Raw genomic sequence first — 18,955 nt, 5'->3', positions numbered from 1 at the left:
GTCTGAATAGCACAACATACCTAAGTATCGTTGCTGATCAAGTTCATCCTATCATGTTGATGGCGTATCTCAATGGAGATGGCTTCTTCCAACAAGACAATGCGCCATGCCACGGTGCTCGTATTGTGCAGGAGTGGTTTCAGGAACATGAGGGAGACTTTACCTTGCTTAGGTGGCCCCCACAATCACCAGATCTCAATCCTCAATCCAATTTCGCATTTGTGGGACGAAGTCAAAAGAGCCATCAGGCAGCTGGTTCCACAACCATCAAATCTCACAGAACTGGACAATGCTATTCATCAGGCATGGTGTCAGATTCCTTGCATCACCTTTTAACATCTCATGGAGTCAATGCCAAGAAGAATCGCTGCAGTACTGAAGGCAAAAGGTAGCCCAACGAAGTACTGATGGGGTGGTCATAATAATCTGGAGAATATATATATATATCTCCCACATTCAAAGGCTGTTAAATCACATTGTTTACCCATATCTTCAGAAAAAAATCACTTCTACTGTCATGGTAAACAACCTGCTTCCCTATTTATAATGGTCTGGCCCTCTAGCAACTTCAGGGCAAAATTATAGCTAATTTGCCTACAAACGTCAGGTGGTCTTAATGATCTGGCCATTCAGTGTATATTATGTATGCATATACAAAAACACACCCTTTGTATAAAAATAAAATGATTAGGTTTTCACTTGAAAAATCCAAAAATATCTATTTATCCTCTGTATAAATGGTAAACTCCAAGAAGGTAAAGCCAAGTGTCTTTGTTCATTGATAAACAGTAAGCAAGGGACCTAAAACATAGGTGGTATTAAATATGTATTTATTGCTTTACTGTATTCCTGTTTACAAATGGCATTTACTCAATCATCCCTGCTAAACATGAAAATCACACTGAACTCCTTCTTATCTTTACCCTAAAATTGGACCAAGTTCTATTCCTTCAACATGTTTTATTCTCTATCCCTACCGTCATACCTTTCATTCGATCTCTAAGTTTGTCCCTAACTGTCAAGTGCCAGGCCCTCAGTCTCAAACCCTTCCAAACTATTCTCTAGTCTAGCAGTTCTCAAAGCTGGCTGCAAATAAAAATTGCCAGGGCAGTTTCAAAAAGAATCAAATTAGATTGCTATTTGTCACCATACACAAAAATCAACTCAAAATGAATCAAAACAATAAAATACATAGAAAAAAACATACATAGTAACTTATGGACCTTGGTCTTAGAGATGATTTTATGAATTTGACCTCAAAGTTAAGGGAAGTAAAAGCAAAAATAAAGGAATGGTACTATATAAACTAAAAAACTTCTGCACAGCAAAAGAAACCATCAAAACAAAACAAAAAGGTAACCAAACAAATGGGAGGAGATATTTGCAAACACTTCTGATAAGAAGTTAATATCTAAAATATATAAAGAACTCATACAACTTAACAACAAAACAAACAATCCAATTCAAAACTGAACAGAGGACCTGAAAGACACTTTTCCAAGAAGACATACAAATGGCCAACAGATGTATGAAAAAAAGCTCAACTTCACTACCTATTAGGGAAATGCAAATGAAAACTACAAAGAGATACCATTTCACACCTTTTAGAATGGCTACTATTAACAAGACAAGTAATAACAAGTATTGAAGAGGTTGTAAATAAAAAACCTCATATACTGCTGGTAGAAAATTCATTTGTAAAACCAATATGGAAAACCATATTAAGTTTCTTTAAAAAAGTGTCACCATATGACCCAGCAACCCCTCTTCTGGGCATCTATCCAAAAAACTTGAACACATTTATTTGCAGATATATATGCACCCCTATGATTATTGCAGCATTATTCACAGTGGCCAAGACATGGAAACAACCAAAGTGTCCTTTGCTAAATGATTAGATAAAAAGAGTTTGTACATACATATAGGGTGTCCCAAAAAATGTATATATACTTTAACAGCTAACAGCTGTTAAAGGAAAATGAAATGTATTTTAATAAATAATGCCTTTATAATTATTCAAAGTGTGCATATACATTTTTGGAACACCCTGTATATATATAATGGAATACTACTCAGCCATAAGAAAAGATGAATACTACTATCTATGCATGGGAGGGGGTGTCCCTCAGCCCGGCCTGAACCCTCTCCAATCTGGGACTCCTTGGGGGACCCAATCGGGCCTAAACCGGCAGTCAGACATCCCGCTCACAATCCAGGACTGCTGGCTCCTAACTGCTTGCCCGCTTGCCTGCCTGATTGCCCCTAACTGCTTCTGCCTGCCAGCCTGATCACCCCTAACCACTCCCCTGCCAGACTGACACCTAACTGCTCCCCTGCCGGCCTGATCGCCCCCAACTGCCCTCCCCTGCTGACCCGATCGCCCTCAACTGCCCTCCCCTGTCAACCCAATCACCCCCAACTTCCTTCCCCGACTGGCCATTTCGCCCCTAACGACCCTGCCCTTCAGACCTGGTCACCCCCAACTGCCCCCCCCCCCCCCCCCCCGCTGCTGTGCATGAATTTCATGCACCAGGCCTCTAGTAGGATATAAAAGCTTAAGCAACCGAACGACCAGTTGCTATACGTGCACTGACTACCAGGGGGCAGACACTCAATGCAGGAGCTGCCCCTGGTAGTCAATGCGGTCCCACAGCCAACCTCCCATGGCCCCTCCCCCTGGTTGGCTGGCCCTGATTGGCCCCGATCAGGCTGGCCCTCCAACCTCCCTCGGCCCCTCCCTGCCTCTGGCCAGCTGGCTAACCTTCCGCAGCCCCTCCCCCTTGCAACCTCCTGTGGCCCCGATCAGCCCCATTCACCAGCCAGGCTGAAGGACCCCACCCATGCACGAATTCGTGCACCAGGCCTGTAGTTTGCAATAAGATGAATGGATCTTCAGAATATCATGGTAAGTGAAATAAGAGACAGAAAAAGTCAAGAAGCATATGATTTCACTCAAATGTGGGATATAAAGCAGCAAGCAAAAAAGGAATAAACAAGAAAAACAAATAAAAATTCATAGACACAGACAACATTTAGGGTGGTTACCAGAGGGAAGTAGGATGGGGGGACATAAAGGGGGTCAAATACATGGTCTGGAAGGAGATTTGACTTGGGGTGGTGAACACACAATGCAACATACAGATGATACATTACTTTAGGGTGGTTACCAGAGGGAAGTAGGATGGGGGGACATAAAGGGGGTCAAATACATGGTCATGGAAGGAGATTTGACTTGGGGTGGTGAACACACAATGCAACATACAGATGATACATTACAAAATTGTATACTTGAAACCTATATAATTTTATTAACCAATGTCTCCCCAATAAATTTATATAATTTTAAAAATTAATAATTTAATATACTAAACTCATTTGATTTTTTAAAAGTAAGTGTGTTTGTGGGTGCACATGGTTTGCAGTTGCATCTCAGAGCTAATAAATATTCCAGACAGCTATGTCTAAATACAGCTCTGATCACACTAACTCCCACCTACTCTATCTCGGATTCCTTTATTGCAGCGGTTCTCAACATGTGGGTCACGACCCCTTTGGGGGTCGAACGACCCTTTCATAGGGGTCGCCTAAGACCATCAGAAAACACATATATAATTACATATTGTTTTTGTGATTAATCACTATGCTTTAATTATGTTCAATTTGTAACAATGAAAATACATCCTGCATATCAGATATTTACATTACGATTCATAACAGTAGCAAAATTACAGTTATGAAGTAGCAACGAAAATAATTTTATAGTTGGGGGTCACCACAACATGAGGAACTGTATTAAAGGGTCGCGGCATTAGGAAGGTTGAGAACCACTGCTTTATTGGCTCTTCCACAGCTTGCAGAATTAAAAACAAGTTTTGGAGAATGACAGTGGCATTTCCTGAACTGGTCAGAACCACTACATATTTTCTGATTCCCTTTCAATTGCACTTTTCCTTACTTCAGACACAGTTAATGCTAAATTATCCACAGTTCCAAAAAACATGAACATTTGTTACAACTTTCTTGCCTTTGTGCAAGTTTTTACACATATCTGATTCTTCTATACAGCACCAGATCCCTCTCACTGGGAAGCCCTCCTGAGGAATACCATGTCCTCCTTGCTTCTATTGATTCACTGACCTTCCTCCTATATATTCTCATGGTAACCATCTGCTTGGCATTCTCCATCACATCCACTTCCGATCCCAGGGCCAAACCAAAGACCTGGTTCACTGAAGCTATCTAATGCATGTTTATTAAATAAATGATGTTATTTTCATTTTCAGAAATCTTATTTTTTTCAATACCCATTTCCTTCTAAAATTAGAGGCATATGCCACTAGACAATATTTAGACAATCACTAACTTATAAACATAAATACAGCATAATATAAAATCTGATAAAATTATATGACAATAAGGAATTTCTAAAATATAAAAATGTGCAAAATAAGTGTTATGTTTCCTAAGATAAAAAAAAAATGTGTAAAAAATGACTATTTAATGACATGCTTTTTAATTGACTCCAAAATAAGAAGAATAAGTATAAACATTTAAAAGCTTGGGATAGAGCAGCAATGTGGTGATGCAAAACGCAAAAAAAAGAGTTAGACACCAAGATTCCAGTTAGAAAAAATAGGGCCAAAAACAAGAGGAAAGACTTGGAAGTAGAGAAAAAAACAGTATCAAGATAAATGGGGAACTTAAAAACCCCCACACACCAGCATACCTCATAAGCCAACCCATTGTTCTGTAATCATTTTAGATAAAAATTTATAGAGTGAATGTAGATTCTGATCATACAATTGATTGATTTTCTTTTAATTTTTTTTATTGAATTTCAGAGAGGAAGGAAGTGAGAGAAACATCAATCTGTTCCCTCCCACACGTGCCTGACTGAACCCACAACCTGGATATGTGCCCTGACCAGGATTCAAACCTGCCACCTTTTGGTGTATGGGATGATGCTCCAACCAACTGAGGCACACTGGCCAGGGCCAATCGATTGACTTTTGATACATTTATGTATTTGGGTAATGACTCTGATCATCATATAGAATATTTCTATCACACCAGAATGGTCTTTGTATTCTCTCTTCCAGCCATTTTACACCCTTAGCTATCACTGTCATTGTTCTCTTTGTAATGCCATGGATCATTTCACCTGTTCCTTAACTTCAGAAAAAAACAATAAAGCCTTTAAATCTGTAATCTTTCAATCAACATATGTATTAGAGATTCATATATGTTACTGTATGCATGAGTAATTCTTTTCATGCAAAATACCATTCCATTGCATGAATATAACACAATTTGTCTGTTTTCCTGTTAATGAAGTGACAAGAACTGTTTTCAGTACTTGGATAATATAGATAATCTCCTATAAACATTCCTCTAAAGTCTCACAGCATGCATGTTTTTGTTTTCCTTGGATAAGTACCTAGAAATGCAAGTGCTAGGTCAGAATAGATATTCTTCCATTGTATAAGAAACTGCCAAGCAGTTTTCAAAACTGGTTGTACCATTTTACACTCCCATTAGCAACAGGTCATTGTCTTAAGTGATATACATCTCACCAATACCTGTCAGTTGTTCTAATTTCAGACACCACAGTGCATGATTACTAAACTGAACAATGCTGACATTTCCATATTATAGAATGTTATATTAAATAGCACTGCATCTGGGCATAGTCCTTACCCTAAGAAAGAGTCAAGTGAATGCCCAAGGTGCTCAGTAAGGTCTCTCCACCCTAGTTAGACCTGAACTCCAACTTCTCACTTAACTCTCAGCACAGCGGCGGTGCTTCTAAACCACATGCATGTACACCATGTGCATGGAGTACCTCTCAGAAAGAACTGAAGGTGAATTAGCACAAAGATAACTGATGTTCCCCCTCCACCCCCACCAAATAGATGCGTAAGATGCAGACAGTTCCCTCACATTTAATATCATCTGCAACTTCCAGCTGCTTCAAATACCTAGACTTAAATTTCTTCATCTTTAGTGCAGCAAAACCATGGCTCGGCCTGGACTCTCCTTTTCTGAGTCAGCAAGAGTGCCTCCAGGCATAATGCCGGGGAATCATCCAGCTCACCTCCGTGCACTCCCATCCAAGCATTTTTTCCATTTCTATAATTTTTTTTGAGGTGTGGTAAGATTGGTAATAATTACTCAGCCATGGCAAGAAGCCTCTATTGTTTTTCAAGCGGCCAAAAGCAATTTCTCCTATTCAGGAAAAGGTTCCTGCAGTACAGAAACTGAGGGAGTGATATTTTCATTTGTTTCAAACTGAACACCAGTAGAAACTTTTCCCCTCCCTATTTCCTATAATTTTCAAGATATCTTTTCCTAGTATCTGTAAAGTTGGCGATTTGCTAGAACACTTAATGGGAAATAAAGTTAAGTATACAAATTCCTAAATACTTCCTTAGCAGCAAAATTTCTCCCCAGGGTTTATAATATGTAAACGATAAATAATAATGACTAAATTTTGAGTAAATTAAAAGTAAGTTAGTCTTTATTTACTTAGCATCTTAATAAATAGAGACTACTAACCTACCAAATGAGGTAACTAAATAACAATGTGGAGAGTTATAAAATCACCTTTTCTGAATTTTAATTAGAGCTGGTAATAACATAAGGAACTAAAGGAGATTAAGAATTTTAACAAACCCCAGATATTCACTCCATTTTAGCTCTTTAAATGCAACCAACACTTGCCTGAAGTGTTAGCCAGTCAAAACTAATTTATCAATTGTCTGTTCAACCTACCCCCTTCTCATGTCACTGCCTATGTATTCTAACTAGCATGTGCTATGGCACCTTGTTCTAGGGGTAAAAGGAGGGAAGGGTAGGATGATAATTCCAAGGAAGTAATCTAAAGAGGTTGTCAAAACAATGGAGGGCATAAATAAAAGCCACACAGTCCCTTGATTTCAGTAGTGTTTGCTGTACTGAGAAGAGGCACCCTTTCTACCCACAGCTCCTCAGGATCTCAATCTGCTGGGGTAGCCTTTAGGTATAACAAGAAAAAAAGGCAAGGCTATTATATCTCACATCTAACGTATGACTGGTTAGCTATATTAATAATTACTAGCTATATGGATTCATAATTATACTTAATACAGTAAGTTGAATTAGAAATATGTTTGTACAGAATTTAATAATACTTGGTTGGTAGTTTCCAGATGTTTAAGATGGTCATCTAAAATCTCAAACAGATTTGAGATTACAATTCTAATAGTTGTAGTTAATTAAATGTTGCAGTTCATTAATAAAACTTCCTCTTTAATTTCAATAATAAAAATTCTAGAACTGTTCTGAATTTTTATATAAATTCTATCAGAAAAGTATTGCATTTCTGTAGTTTAATATGAATGACCAAAAAGTAACCAAGATGTATAACTATGTTTTTAATTGAAATAATTAAAATAAACATAATTATAAGATTACCACAGGAAAAAGGTCTGATACAGCTTGTTCATTTGTATTATCTCTTCAGTGCTGCAAGGCATTTACTTCTAAGACGATGACTTTGCTTCTCTGGCAATGCCACTACTAGGATGTGGTATTTTGATCCTTTTTGTACAGTTATAACCTTGTAATGCTGAACACTGTAGTTAGCTAATGGTCAGGAAAACAAAATTCAGTAAATAATACCATTGTAATGAGTTGGTTCTTAAGTAAACTTCAATGGATTTTCTAAAAATCCATAAACAAACAACAGTATAACCTAAATGTTAAGTTGGCAGTTATTGCACAAACAGATAGAGATGCTTCTTGTACTATTATAAAAACACACAAAGCACAGTTCAGGAAATGGTATTAGTTAGTACTAACTGGAAGCTAGCCACAGTTTAATAGTTTACTAAGCTGTTTTTCAGCTATTGTATTCCTGGGATCACAGATGCCTCCTCTTGGTTTGCAAACTTTGTTTGCTATTATAAATGTTGTAATCTCAATAGAGCTGTCAATTACTTAAGTGCTAGTTCTTCATTTTCTTGTTGTATAATGAGTATTGCCCAAACATTGTTAAATCCTAACAGAAGCCACTCCAACTTCTAAGATTACAACAGGAGAAAAACTAAAAAGTTGTATGACAAATCGAAGTATCACAAGGTCAATATTATAGAAAAGTTATTCTCTTTCAGATAAGACTCTAATTATCTTGAATATGCAAATATGATAACTAGTGTTCTCCATGGGAAATGAGTAAATACTTGTGGACTGATTTGTTGACTACTGTGGCAAAAGCTTTGGAAACTTGGTACAGTTCTCAAGACCCTACCTAGTTTTTCAATAAAGGCAATTGATTACACTTTTCACATTTTTTTAAATGTTTTAAAAAATTTTTATTGATGTTTATATGTAAGGCCAGGAACATCATCCAAACCACTCAACAGTGGTGAATTTAAGAGCAATCTCAGTGAAAAACAGTTTACATCATATTCAATTCCCTTGAGTCAACTAAAACTCTAATTTTCTTCTGGCTTAGCTCTTTCTCTTACCTACCTTACTTGTACTTTTGCCATCTGTGGTCATTGGAAGAACTATTCATTGCTAATATACTTTCATATATTCTTAAGCTTAATACCCTTTACTTATTATCTCAATAGAAAAACCACCTCACTTCCTGTGACACTTTCTCTGAACCCTTCTAGTAGAGCATAACTTCTCTTTCATATGTTGCTTCTTCAGAAGTAAGAATAAGAACTTGCATTGTCCTGATTCCCAACTGTCATTGCCAGTCCACTAATCCTTCATTAAACAACCTTTTCACTTTCCAAGTGTCTCTGATGCATTTAGAGTGTGTGGCCCAGGAGCTAGTACTGGTCCAAAAGTAATACTATGATGAAGCTAGTACTAAAATGCAGGGGAAGCAATTAAACATTAGAGGAATGTCACAGAGCAAATTCATGGCTGTTCAACCCAATAACAAAAAAATGGACACTTGACTTTTGCATGTTTATATACATTTTCATTTCATTTTTTGGTAATTCCTTTTCATATGTTATAAAAGCTGCAGCCCATAACACACTGGAAAACTATTTTTAAAGAACTGTTCCTTCACCCAGATAGTTTGGGAAGCACTGATTTGGATAACTTGCTTCTCATCTGTGCTACTGTGATCTAACAAGCAAGGTTACTTTCCTACATTTTAAAAGAAAATTTCTTGCCAACATTTTAGACAAAGCAAGACTTTTCTACAACTTCTTGACTCATTTATTCTAATAAAATTTACCTTCAAACAATACCCACAACCAGTGTCTTATTCTTAGTTCTCTTTAATCCTTAACTCTGAAATTCTTGGGTCCCAACATTCTATTCTACCTTCTAACTAACACAGCTCTTTACTGTTATTACTGATATAAAAAATTCCTCTGGATATGGATTTGCTTCCCTGGATGCAATGCTTATACAAAAACAACCATTCGCAGACTCACAGACTACCTGTACTACCATGGGATTCCACACAGCATTGTTCTCATCAAGGAACTCACTTCATAGCAAATGAAGTGTGACAATGGCCCATGCTCATGAAATTTGCTGATCTTTCCATGTTCCCACTATCTTGATGCATCGGGCTTGATAAAAGAGTGGAATGAGCCCTAACCGGTTTGGCTCAGTGAATAGAGCATCCGCCTGCGGACTCAAGGGTCCCAGGTTTGATTCCGGTCAAGGGCATGTACCTTGGTTGCGGGCATATACCCACTAGGGAGTGTGCAGGAGGCAGCTGATCGATGTTTCTCTCTCATCGATGTTTCTAACTCTCTATCCCTCTCCTTTCCTCTCTGTAAAAAATCAATAAAATATATATATTTTTTAAAAGAGTGGAATGAATTTCTGAAGACTTGGTTATAATGCTAATTAGGTGGCAGTACCTTGAGAGGTGAGGGTAAGGTGCTACATGGCAATGCATATGCTCTAAGTCAGAGAACGATGTGTGGTACTTTTTATCCATTGGCAGAATTCATGTGTCCAGGAATCAAGTGGTAGAACTATGAATGGCTTCATTCACTATTACCCATAGTAATACACTAGCAAAACTTTTGCTTTACATTTCTACAAACAGGTCCTGCTAATCTAGTGGTCTTAGTTCCATAGAGAGAAAAACCTCCACCTAGAGACAAACATTCTGTTGAACTGGAAGTTGAAACTGTCATCTGGTTGCTTAGGGTTCCTCATACCTGAGTCAATATGTAAAAAAAGAGGTCACTGAATTGGTTGGGGTAACTGATCCTGACTACCAAGGAAATTAGATTGCTATTAACTATACAATGGGAGTAAGAAAGACTATATCTGGAGTACAGAAGATTTAGAGCATCTTATATCTGGCTTATATAATATATCCATCTATATCTAGTGAATATGTCTTTAACAAATGAGGGTGAAATCAAGCTATACTCATCTAAATGAGAACTGAACTTAACAACAGCAGATGTATATTAGAAAAGAGAAAAAGAGAAGGAGGGAGTGACAAAAAGAGAGGAAAGAAAGAAAAAAGAAAATGCTAAAAGATGTTATTTAAATTAAGAAAATAACACAAAATAAAAATTCATTCCAACATGAAGAAATAAAAAGTACCTAAATGATAAATGTATAGATAAACATAGAAGAATATATTTTTACTTCTCATAATTTCCTTGAAAGACAATTTATTTGAATCAAATAAATATTAAAATATATATCAATATAGCTAAAGAATGAAGGCAAATTAAATTTAACTATTTTAAGATTCTTACAACTTAACCATGTGGTGTATTTATTAATATTAAGAACATTGTAAGAAATACCATAGATTGAAAAACAAAAAATTATTAAGATGTAATTTCCCTTTCACTCTATTGATCTAGAGATCCAATCATATCCCAACAGGCTTTTTATGGAAATTGGGGATCTGATTTTAATATTTATAGGAAAATACAAAGGACCTATAATAACTAAAACAACCATAAAAAACAACAAAGTTGGAGGACTATCAATACCTCAGGCATTGACATCAGAATTCACAGAAACCAATGCAGTATAGCATTGGAATAAGGATAGACAAAGGGATCATTACAATAAAATAACATATCTACAAACAGACACACACTTATATGACCAAGTTATTTTAAAAAAAAAAAGTCACCAAAGCCATTCAAACGGGGGAAGGAGGGGGCGACATTTTCAATGACTAGTGCTGGAATTGAATAGTAACCTGCTAAGAAAATAAACACCAAGCTTGATCTTATACCATACACAATAGTTAACTCAAAGTAAATCACAGATTAAAAGTAAAAACTAAATAAAGCTTATAGAAAAAAACACAGGATACTATCTCTGCAATCTTGGGGTGAGAAAAGATTTCTTAGACAAAATACATTAAAAATTGATTTATTAGACCATTGAAATTAAAAACTTTTGCACATCAATACATAGAATTAAGATGTTAAATAAGGAGAAAATATTCTTAAACACATAGATCTGACAATAGACCTCAGAAGAGAACCTTTAAAAATCAATACTAAAAGGCTAAATCACTCAATTAAAAGATAGGTGACAGAACTGAATATATATATATATAGAGCCAAGAAGCACATTAAAATGTATTCAACATCTTTAGTTACTGGGAGATGCAAATTGAAACCACAATAATATACCATTATACACCCATTAAAATCACTACAATGAAAAATAATGACACCACCAATTGTTGGTGAGTATATGAAGCAATCAAAACTCCCCAAATTTCTGATGGGAGTGTAAAATGATACAGCAACTTCAACCCACATCGTGCTAATTTATTTTAAAAATAAATACTTAACCAACCTTATAACTCAGCAATTCCACTTTTAGGTATTTAAGAGAGAATGAAGATGTATGTCCACAAAAAGACAGAATTCTCACAGTAGTCTTAATCATAATAGACAAAAACTGGACAGCTCCAAATGTCCATCAAGATAATAAATAATAAATGTATTATTATAGAATGAAATATTACTTATCAACAAAAGGAACAAACTACTTATACAAAGAACAACATGAATGAATATTACAAACATTTTGCTGTCACTGTATGATTCCACTAATATAAAGTTCTAGAATAAGCAGAATAAATCTGTGGCTAAAAACATCAGAAAAAATTGGTTGGGTAAAGCAGGATAATTGGAAGGTAAGGGAAATAAATGGGGAGACTTTCTGGATTAGTTATTAAAATGTTCTAAAGATGTTGTCACGTGGGTATAGGTATTTGTCAAAACTCAACAAATTGCTGATTTCATATTTATATATTTTATGTTTGTGTAAATTTTATCTGTAATCACAATTGTGAACAGATAAAATGTAAACATATTAACAGTGAAAAACTCAATGTATAATGATCACTAAGCCAAAAGACATACTCATGAAAATCTGTAACACACTTACAAATTATAATTATACTAGAGGCCTGGTGCACGAAATTTGTGCACAGGGTGGAGGGTCCCTCAGCCCGACCTACACCCTCTCCAATCCAGGAGCCATCAGGGGATGTCCTACTGATGGCTTAGGCCCACTCCCCATGGTTCTCTGCTCTCTGTGGGGCCTGGCTGCTTCGCCACCACCACGGCGACGAAGCCGCCACACCCCGCTGTCCGCTTTCAGCGGTGGGGCTAAAGGACTGGGGGATTCCAGCAGGGTTGAGGGGAGTGGGCGCCACCATCTTTGTGATGGCATGAGGGTCAATTTGCATATTCCCTCTTTATTAGATAGGATTTCTTGAAGATGCTTCCCCCCGAAGTTATAATTTAAAAGCATATTTGATTACATATTTAACCTACTTATAATATTATTACAATTATTTTTTACCATTACAGGATAACATTAATGTGGGTAAATATATAACTTTGGATTTTTTTTCAAGGGATTATAATACTGAAACAGACTACTAGTAACAATAAAAACTACCTTCCCCTGAATCTTTTCAAGATATTGACATTAATATTTAAATTAATTCTAGGAAGTGGTTTGAAAATCTGATCTTTTGTGATCCCAGAGCTTAGTATTATGATAGATGAGTCAAGTAGCAATTATTCAAACAAACCTGCATGCAAATGTTCAAGTGCAGCTACAGAGTCATTTTCAAAAGAAGAGTGAAGGCCTTGATATACTATGCTGAAAATGCAAGCTTTATGTTAATGGTCCTGACACTTTGGACTAAGGACAAGTAATCTTCCGTGAACAATATATGCAGATTCTTTACATTCCTCCTGCAATCTTTGTGTAAATATGGTGTATAAGTTTACTAGCTATTTTGTTGCATGTATTTTTGTTTTGAAGATAAAATTTAGGATAAATATAATATCCAATAAAATGTTAACTGAAAACTTTCCTTGAGAAATCAGAGCTGTACTAAAAAAAAAATAGTAATTTGAATTTTTGTGCCCAAATAATAGTTTATACAACCAACTATTAAGTAGTTTTCTGGAATGCTACTACAAAATATCAGTTTCCTTTAAAAAGTCCTATCTTTAGAATAAAGATGCTTTTATGCTACAATTATCCATGAAGGCAATTTAAAAGTTTACTTATTTAAAAATGTTTACATTCTTTGATCAAGTTTTTCAGCTCTAAGATTATTTCCTAAGGAAATAAACATGGATATACATAAAAATTTAGCTATAAAATGTTCATAACTATAAAAAATAAAAATAAACACCCTCTCAAATAGCAGATAAGTTCAATGAATCTTATATGCACATTATAAATAATAAGAATATCTGCCAAAATAGAAAATCAAAGTGAGAAATCAGGTTACAAAGTAGTATGCATGATATAACATGTATTAAAAAAAGACAAAGAATCTTTATATTATTATTTATAGGACATGAGTTTATGAGCAAATTTTCACATCTTCTTGTTTATCTGTACTTTACAAACTTATCTATTGTTTTAAAAAGATGTAAAAATTTTTTAATAATAAAATGAAAAGTTATTAGAATAGATCAAATAATATATTTTAGCAAGATGAAAATCATTCATAGACAAATGATTAATTGATAGAAAAGCAAATTAAGAAATTGACAAGAGAAAGTATTGATAAAAATTTTACAATCACTATAATAATGTTAAACATGCTTCCTATTTTTCCTGAAAAGTGAAACTCTACATGTTATGATTTATTTTATTTTCAAGTATGAGCTTTTTGTCCAACTTCTAATACCTTGCATCTATTGTATGGTAGGCACTATGCAAATGGCAAGGGATACACAGTAAAGCAATGCTACTAACAACAAAGAGAAGAATAAACTAGGTTATCTTTTCCTTTTGTTAAGTCAGTTTAACTTTGATGGTTACATCATTGGCCAAGACTTTGGGTTTGCTCTTCAAGTGGATTTGTTAGTGTATGTTACACTTCCTAATCTGCTTTTTCAGTGATGTTTGGTCATACAGAATGTCAAGTGAGAAATTCATAACCAGGTCAAGAATGTTCTAAATAGAATGCTGGATCTCAAAATATGTCACTATATTTATCTTCTCAGACCTTCATTCATGTGCTTTGTACAACAAGTTACTCCAATGTGGCCTCTATCCTGGACAACACTCTTGTCAAGGCCCTCAACATCTCCCATGTGATCAAACCTAAAAGTATCTGCAGGAGATTGGTTCCAGGACCCCTGTAGATACCAAAGTCCTCAGATGCTCAAGTTTCTTATATAAAACCAGAGGCTCAGTGCACAAAATTCATGCATGGGGGGAGGGGTATCTCACCCCGGCCTGCACCCTTTCCAATCTGGGATCCCTCTCACAATTCAGGGCTGCTGGCTCCTACCCGCTCATCTGCCTGCCTGCCTGATTGCCCCTAACCAGTCTGCCTGCCTGCCTGATCACCCCGAAACTGATCTCCCCTGCTGGCCTGATTGCCCCTAACCGCTCTCCCCTGCCAGCCTGATCACCCTTAACCGCTCTCCCCTGCTGGCCTGATTGCCCCTAACCTCTCTCTCCTGCTGGCCCGATCGCTCCTAACCGCCTCTGCCTCAGTCCCTGCCACCGTGGCTTTGTCCAGAAGGACGTCCAGAAGACATCCAGTCTATCTGGTCTAATTAGCATATTACCCTTTTTTAGTATAGACTAGGGGCTTGGTGCACGAAATTAGTGCATGGGTAGGGTCCCTAGGCCTGGCCAGTGACCAGAACCAATCAGGTTCCCTGCCTCCCAGCCTCCCCGCCTCTTCCTTCCCTCGCTGCCCATGCAGACCCAATCATCACAGGCCTAAGTACATAATATACATCAGCAACAATGTAACTTTTCCCCCCAAATATTTTTCAGTCCAGTTTGTTGAACCCACCAGTGAGGAACCAGCGGATACAGATGGCCAACTGTATTCCATCTTCACCTTGCTTGACCTCTCAACACCATTCAAGGGAACTTATCACTTTCATCTTGCAAACACCTTCTGTCCTTGCCTTCAAAGACACCACACTGTCTTCAGTGTCCTCCTACCTCATTTGCCATCCTTTCCAATCTCCTGGGTGGACCTCTCCCACTTTGCCCAACTGCTAAATGTTGGCAGATCACAGAACTTGGTCCTAGAAGCTCTTTTTCTCAATGATCTTTCCTTAGTTTTATCTATTCACACAGATTTAATTATCTACATGCTGATGGCTGCAATAACCAAGCACCTGCTCAATATTTCCACTTGAATTTTTAAAATATATTTTTATTGATTTCAGAGAGGAAGGGAGAGGGAGAGAGAGATAGAAACATCAATGATGAGAGAATCATTGATCGGCTGCCTCCTGCAGGCCCCCTACTGGGGACCAAGCCCGCAACCCAGGCATGTGCCCTTGACCAGAATTGAACCTGGGACCCTTCAGTCCGCAGGCCAATGCTCTGTCCACTGAGCCAAACCAACTAGGGCACCACTTGAATTTTTAAGAATCATCTCAAATATACCATATCCAAGAAAGAATGTAATTTCCCTCCAAAAATATTGACCTCCCCCCTCCAATAAAAAAAAAAAACCACAAAAAAAACAACTTGGCCATCACAATTTATGGAGCAAATATCTACATGTGTTCAAGCCCCAAATATAGGAGTCAACCTTAATTCATCCCCCTCATTTAAGCCCAAACCCAATCTGTCTTCAAGGCCAGCCCATTGTATGATCAAAATACTGTCTATTTCTCTAAATCTCCACTTGTTCCCCAGAGCTACTATCAGCTTCATATTTTGCTTGGACAATTACAATAGCCTTTCTCTTTCAATATCTTCTGCATTTAGTTGTAATTTGTACTCCCTACCTTACAGTTTTGTCTGCTGCCTATCTCATCTCCTTCATCACTTGCTACTATCTTCCTTGCTCAGTACACTTCAAGCACATTTAAGCTTGATACATTTTTTATCAGTGCTTTCAACACAGTAAGCATGTTCCCTCTCCCATGGCATTGTTGATCTTTTCCATAGTTCTCTGCATCGCTGGATCATCCTCCTCTTCCAAGTCCATTTCAAACATTCACATTGACAAAGAGGTCTGCCTATTTAAAGTGACAACCCAACTACCAATTACAGTTACCTTTTAATTTTCATCACATTGCCTTTATTCATTTGTTTGTTCACTGTATTTCCATGCAAAAAAGTAAGTTTCATAACAGTAAGAACCTTCTATATTTGGATCATTGCTGAATTCCCAATGCAAGGCACATAAAAGATATCAATAAAATGTAAATGAATGAATATTTCACTAATTTATTTTAGTTTAGTATATCTTGAAATAGATCGAAAATAGCTAAGCTCATCACTTCATTAATACAACAAAAATACTAGTAAGTGCCTACACTGCTCTAAGGATTATAATAGACACAAATGAAGAAAAACAGTTCCTATCTTGCTACTAGGGAAGAAAAATATAAAATCAATTAGTTGTAATGCAGTGTAACAAGTATTGTAAAAAAATACAAGGTAAAATGTGGAAACAAATAAGATATTTCAATATTGTTTCATGAGATAGAACTTTATAGAAGAGATTAAATTAGACTTAAAGTAGTTGTCAGACCAATGAGCAACAAGTGGAGTAGAAGAATGTTCCAGTGAGGGAGAAAATATGCCTAAAGGCAGAAAGAGTCATAAAGCAACACACCAATTGTACTTTCTGTACATTGCTCAGCTGTCTTGCTAAAATTTTCTTCATTATATTATTGGACTGGATTCGTGTTTCCCTGTTTTTGATTTATTTTCCATATTGCTGCAGGTGGAGCTTAATACTTGGTATAGCTTGCACACTATAGAGAAGAAGGAACCTGACTAGTGAAACATTTAGCTGAATTTCTTTAATTTCCCTGATGATTACCTCTTGCTCCTCCCATGCATTTTATATTTGTCAGTGCTATACCTGAAGGACCTTAGGATCTAGTGTTTTCATTATAGCATTTGACAAAAACAAAGAGTTTTCATTATAGCATTTGACAAAAACAAAATACCTAAATGATCAAAAATAAGTGTGCTAATTATATTTTGACTAGCGGCCTGGTGCATGGATTCGTGTACATTGAAAGGAAATTAATTAGAAGAAATATTTTAATATTGCTATTCACCCTTTCTCTATAATAGAAGTGTCAGAGATGAAAGAAAATTAGTAAAATGTATATAAAAATAATATATAAATTGATTAATAAACAATAACTACATGATATAACAACAAAGACATGATATAAAAACAACAAAAAAATTAACATAAAAACAACACTGATAAAAATAATACTGCTAAATGGATTAAACTTACTTTAATATCTTCCTGAACACCACATTAAGAGTAAAATCACTTTCAGAGTGCTCGACCAATTTCCCTTGTGATGAAGTATTTACAACTTTAATGTCATGCTCTTCAAACTCGAGAGAAAGCAACATATAACTGACCATGTCTGAAAATGGGCTCAAGTAGGAATGTTCCTACCCTTTCAAGAGTTTGTCCTTGTAATTTATTAATAATCATTGCAAATGCTGGCATCATGGGAAACTGTCTTGGAATTAATTAAAATGGGTGGCCAGGGTCAGACGGGAACAAATCAATTCTTGAAATCAGAACAACCTCTCCTTCTACAGATCTTCTTAATAATGAAGACCATTATAAACTTATGAACAATAATAGATACAGAGGCAGAGCTGCCTCAAACAGATTGTCAAACTGCAGCGGGAAGGCCGAGGAGGGTTGGGGGACAGGAGGGAGGGGGGTAAGAGATCAACCGAAGGACTTGTATGCATGCATATAAGCATAACCAATGGACATAAGACACTGGGGGGTAGGGGAGGCCAGGGGATTGTCAAGGGTGGGGAAAAAAAAGGACACATATGTAACACCCTTTGTAATACTTTAAGCAATAAAAAAAAATACTTAGCTTCAATTATGTTAGGTAGGAATCTTCTAATCTAATAAAAGAGAAAAATGCAAATTGACCGCACCTCCGCTACACCCCAAGCCATGCCCACAAGCCAATCAGAGCAACTATATGCAAATTAACCCAACCAAGATAGCAGCAGGCAGCCACGGAGCTGGAGCAAGCAGGAGGCTTGGTTTCCCCGATGATGGAGAAAGGCAAGCTTCCCGCCTGCCCTAGCCGGCTGTGGCCTCCGCAAAAGGCAACAAAGTTTCAATTATAGAAGATAAATAAATCCCAGATACCTGCTTCAAGCCAGTCTCCACTGGGAGCTTGGGTGGCTGGGGGCTGTGGCCAGCCTGCAAACAGCCATCAGCCCCTCATCTAGGATGGCCACACCCTCATGGGGTGAGGGTCCCCGCTGCGGGGCTTGTCCAGCCTGCAAACAGCCATCAGCCCCTCATCTAGGATGGCCACACCCTCATGGGGTGAGGGTCCCCGCTGCGGGGCTTGTCCAGCCTGCAAACAGCCATCAGCCCCTCATCTAGGATGGCCACACCCTCATGGGGTGAGGGTCCCCGCTGCGGGGCTTGTCCAGCCTGCAAACAGCCATCAGCCCCTCA

At 37.1% G+C, this 18,955-nt stretch overlaps 1 protein-coding gene across 8 annotated transcripts in view; it reads right to left on the bottom strand.

Annotated features, from left to right (window-relative positions):
* The window catches only part of MIPOL1 (mirror-image polydactyly 1), a 328,064-nt gene that overhangs the window by 215,991 nt on the left and 93,118 nt on the right, over positions 1-18,955 (bottom strand). Inside the window, exons 12-13 of one of the 8 annotated variants that reach the window (XM_014538616.1) lie at positions 17,741-17,752; positions 8,478-8,489 (exon numbers count right to left, since the gene is read on the bottom strand). The exons of the other annotated variants lie outside the window; for them this stretch is intronic. Coding sequence (XP_014394102.1) covers positions 17,742-17,752 — 11 coding nt within the window. The 3' untranslated portion in view covers positions 8,478-8,489; position 17,741. Of the gene's footprint in view, positions 1-8,477; positions 8,490-17,740; positions 17,753-18,955 lie in introns of those variants that run through there. 8 annotated transcript variants of the gene reach the window in all.

Source organism: Myotis brandtii, unplaced genomic scaffold, assembly GCF_000412655.1.
Source record: "Myotis brandtii unplaced genomic scaffold, ASM41265v1 scaffold194, whole genome shotgun sequence".
NCBI classification, from domain to species: Eukaryota; Metazoa; Chordata; class Mammalia; order Chiroptera; family Vespertilionidae; genus Myotis; species Myotis brandtii.
The sequence above is the reverse complement of the archived record's forward strand: the minus strand, read 5'-3'. Positions and strand labels throughout refer to the sequence as shown.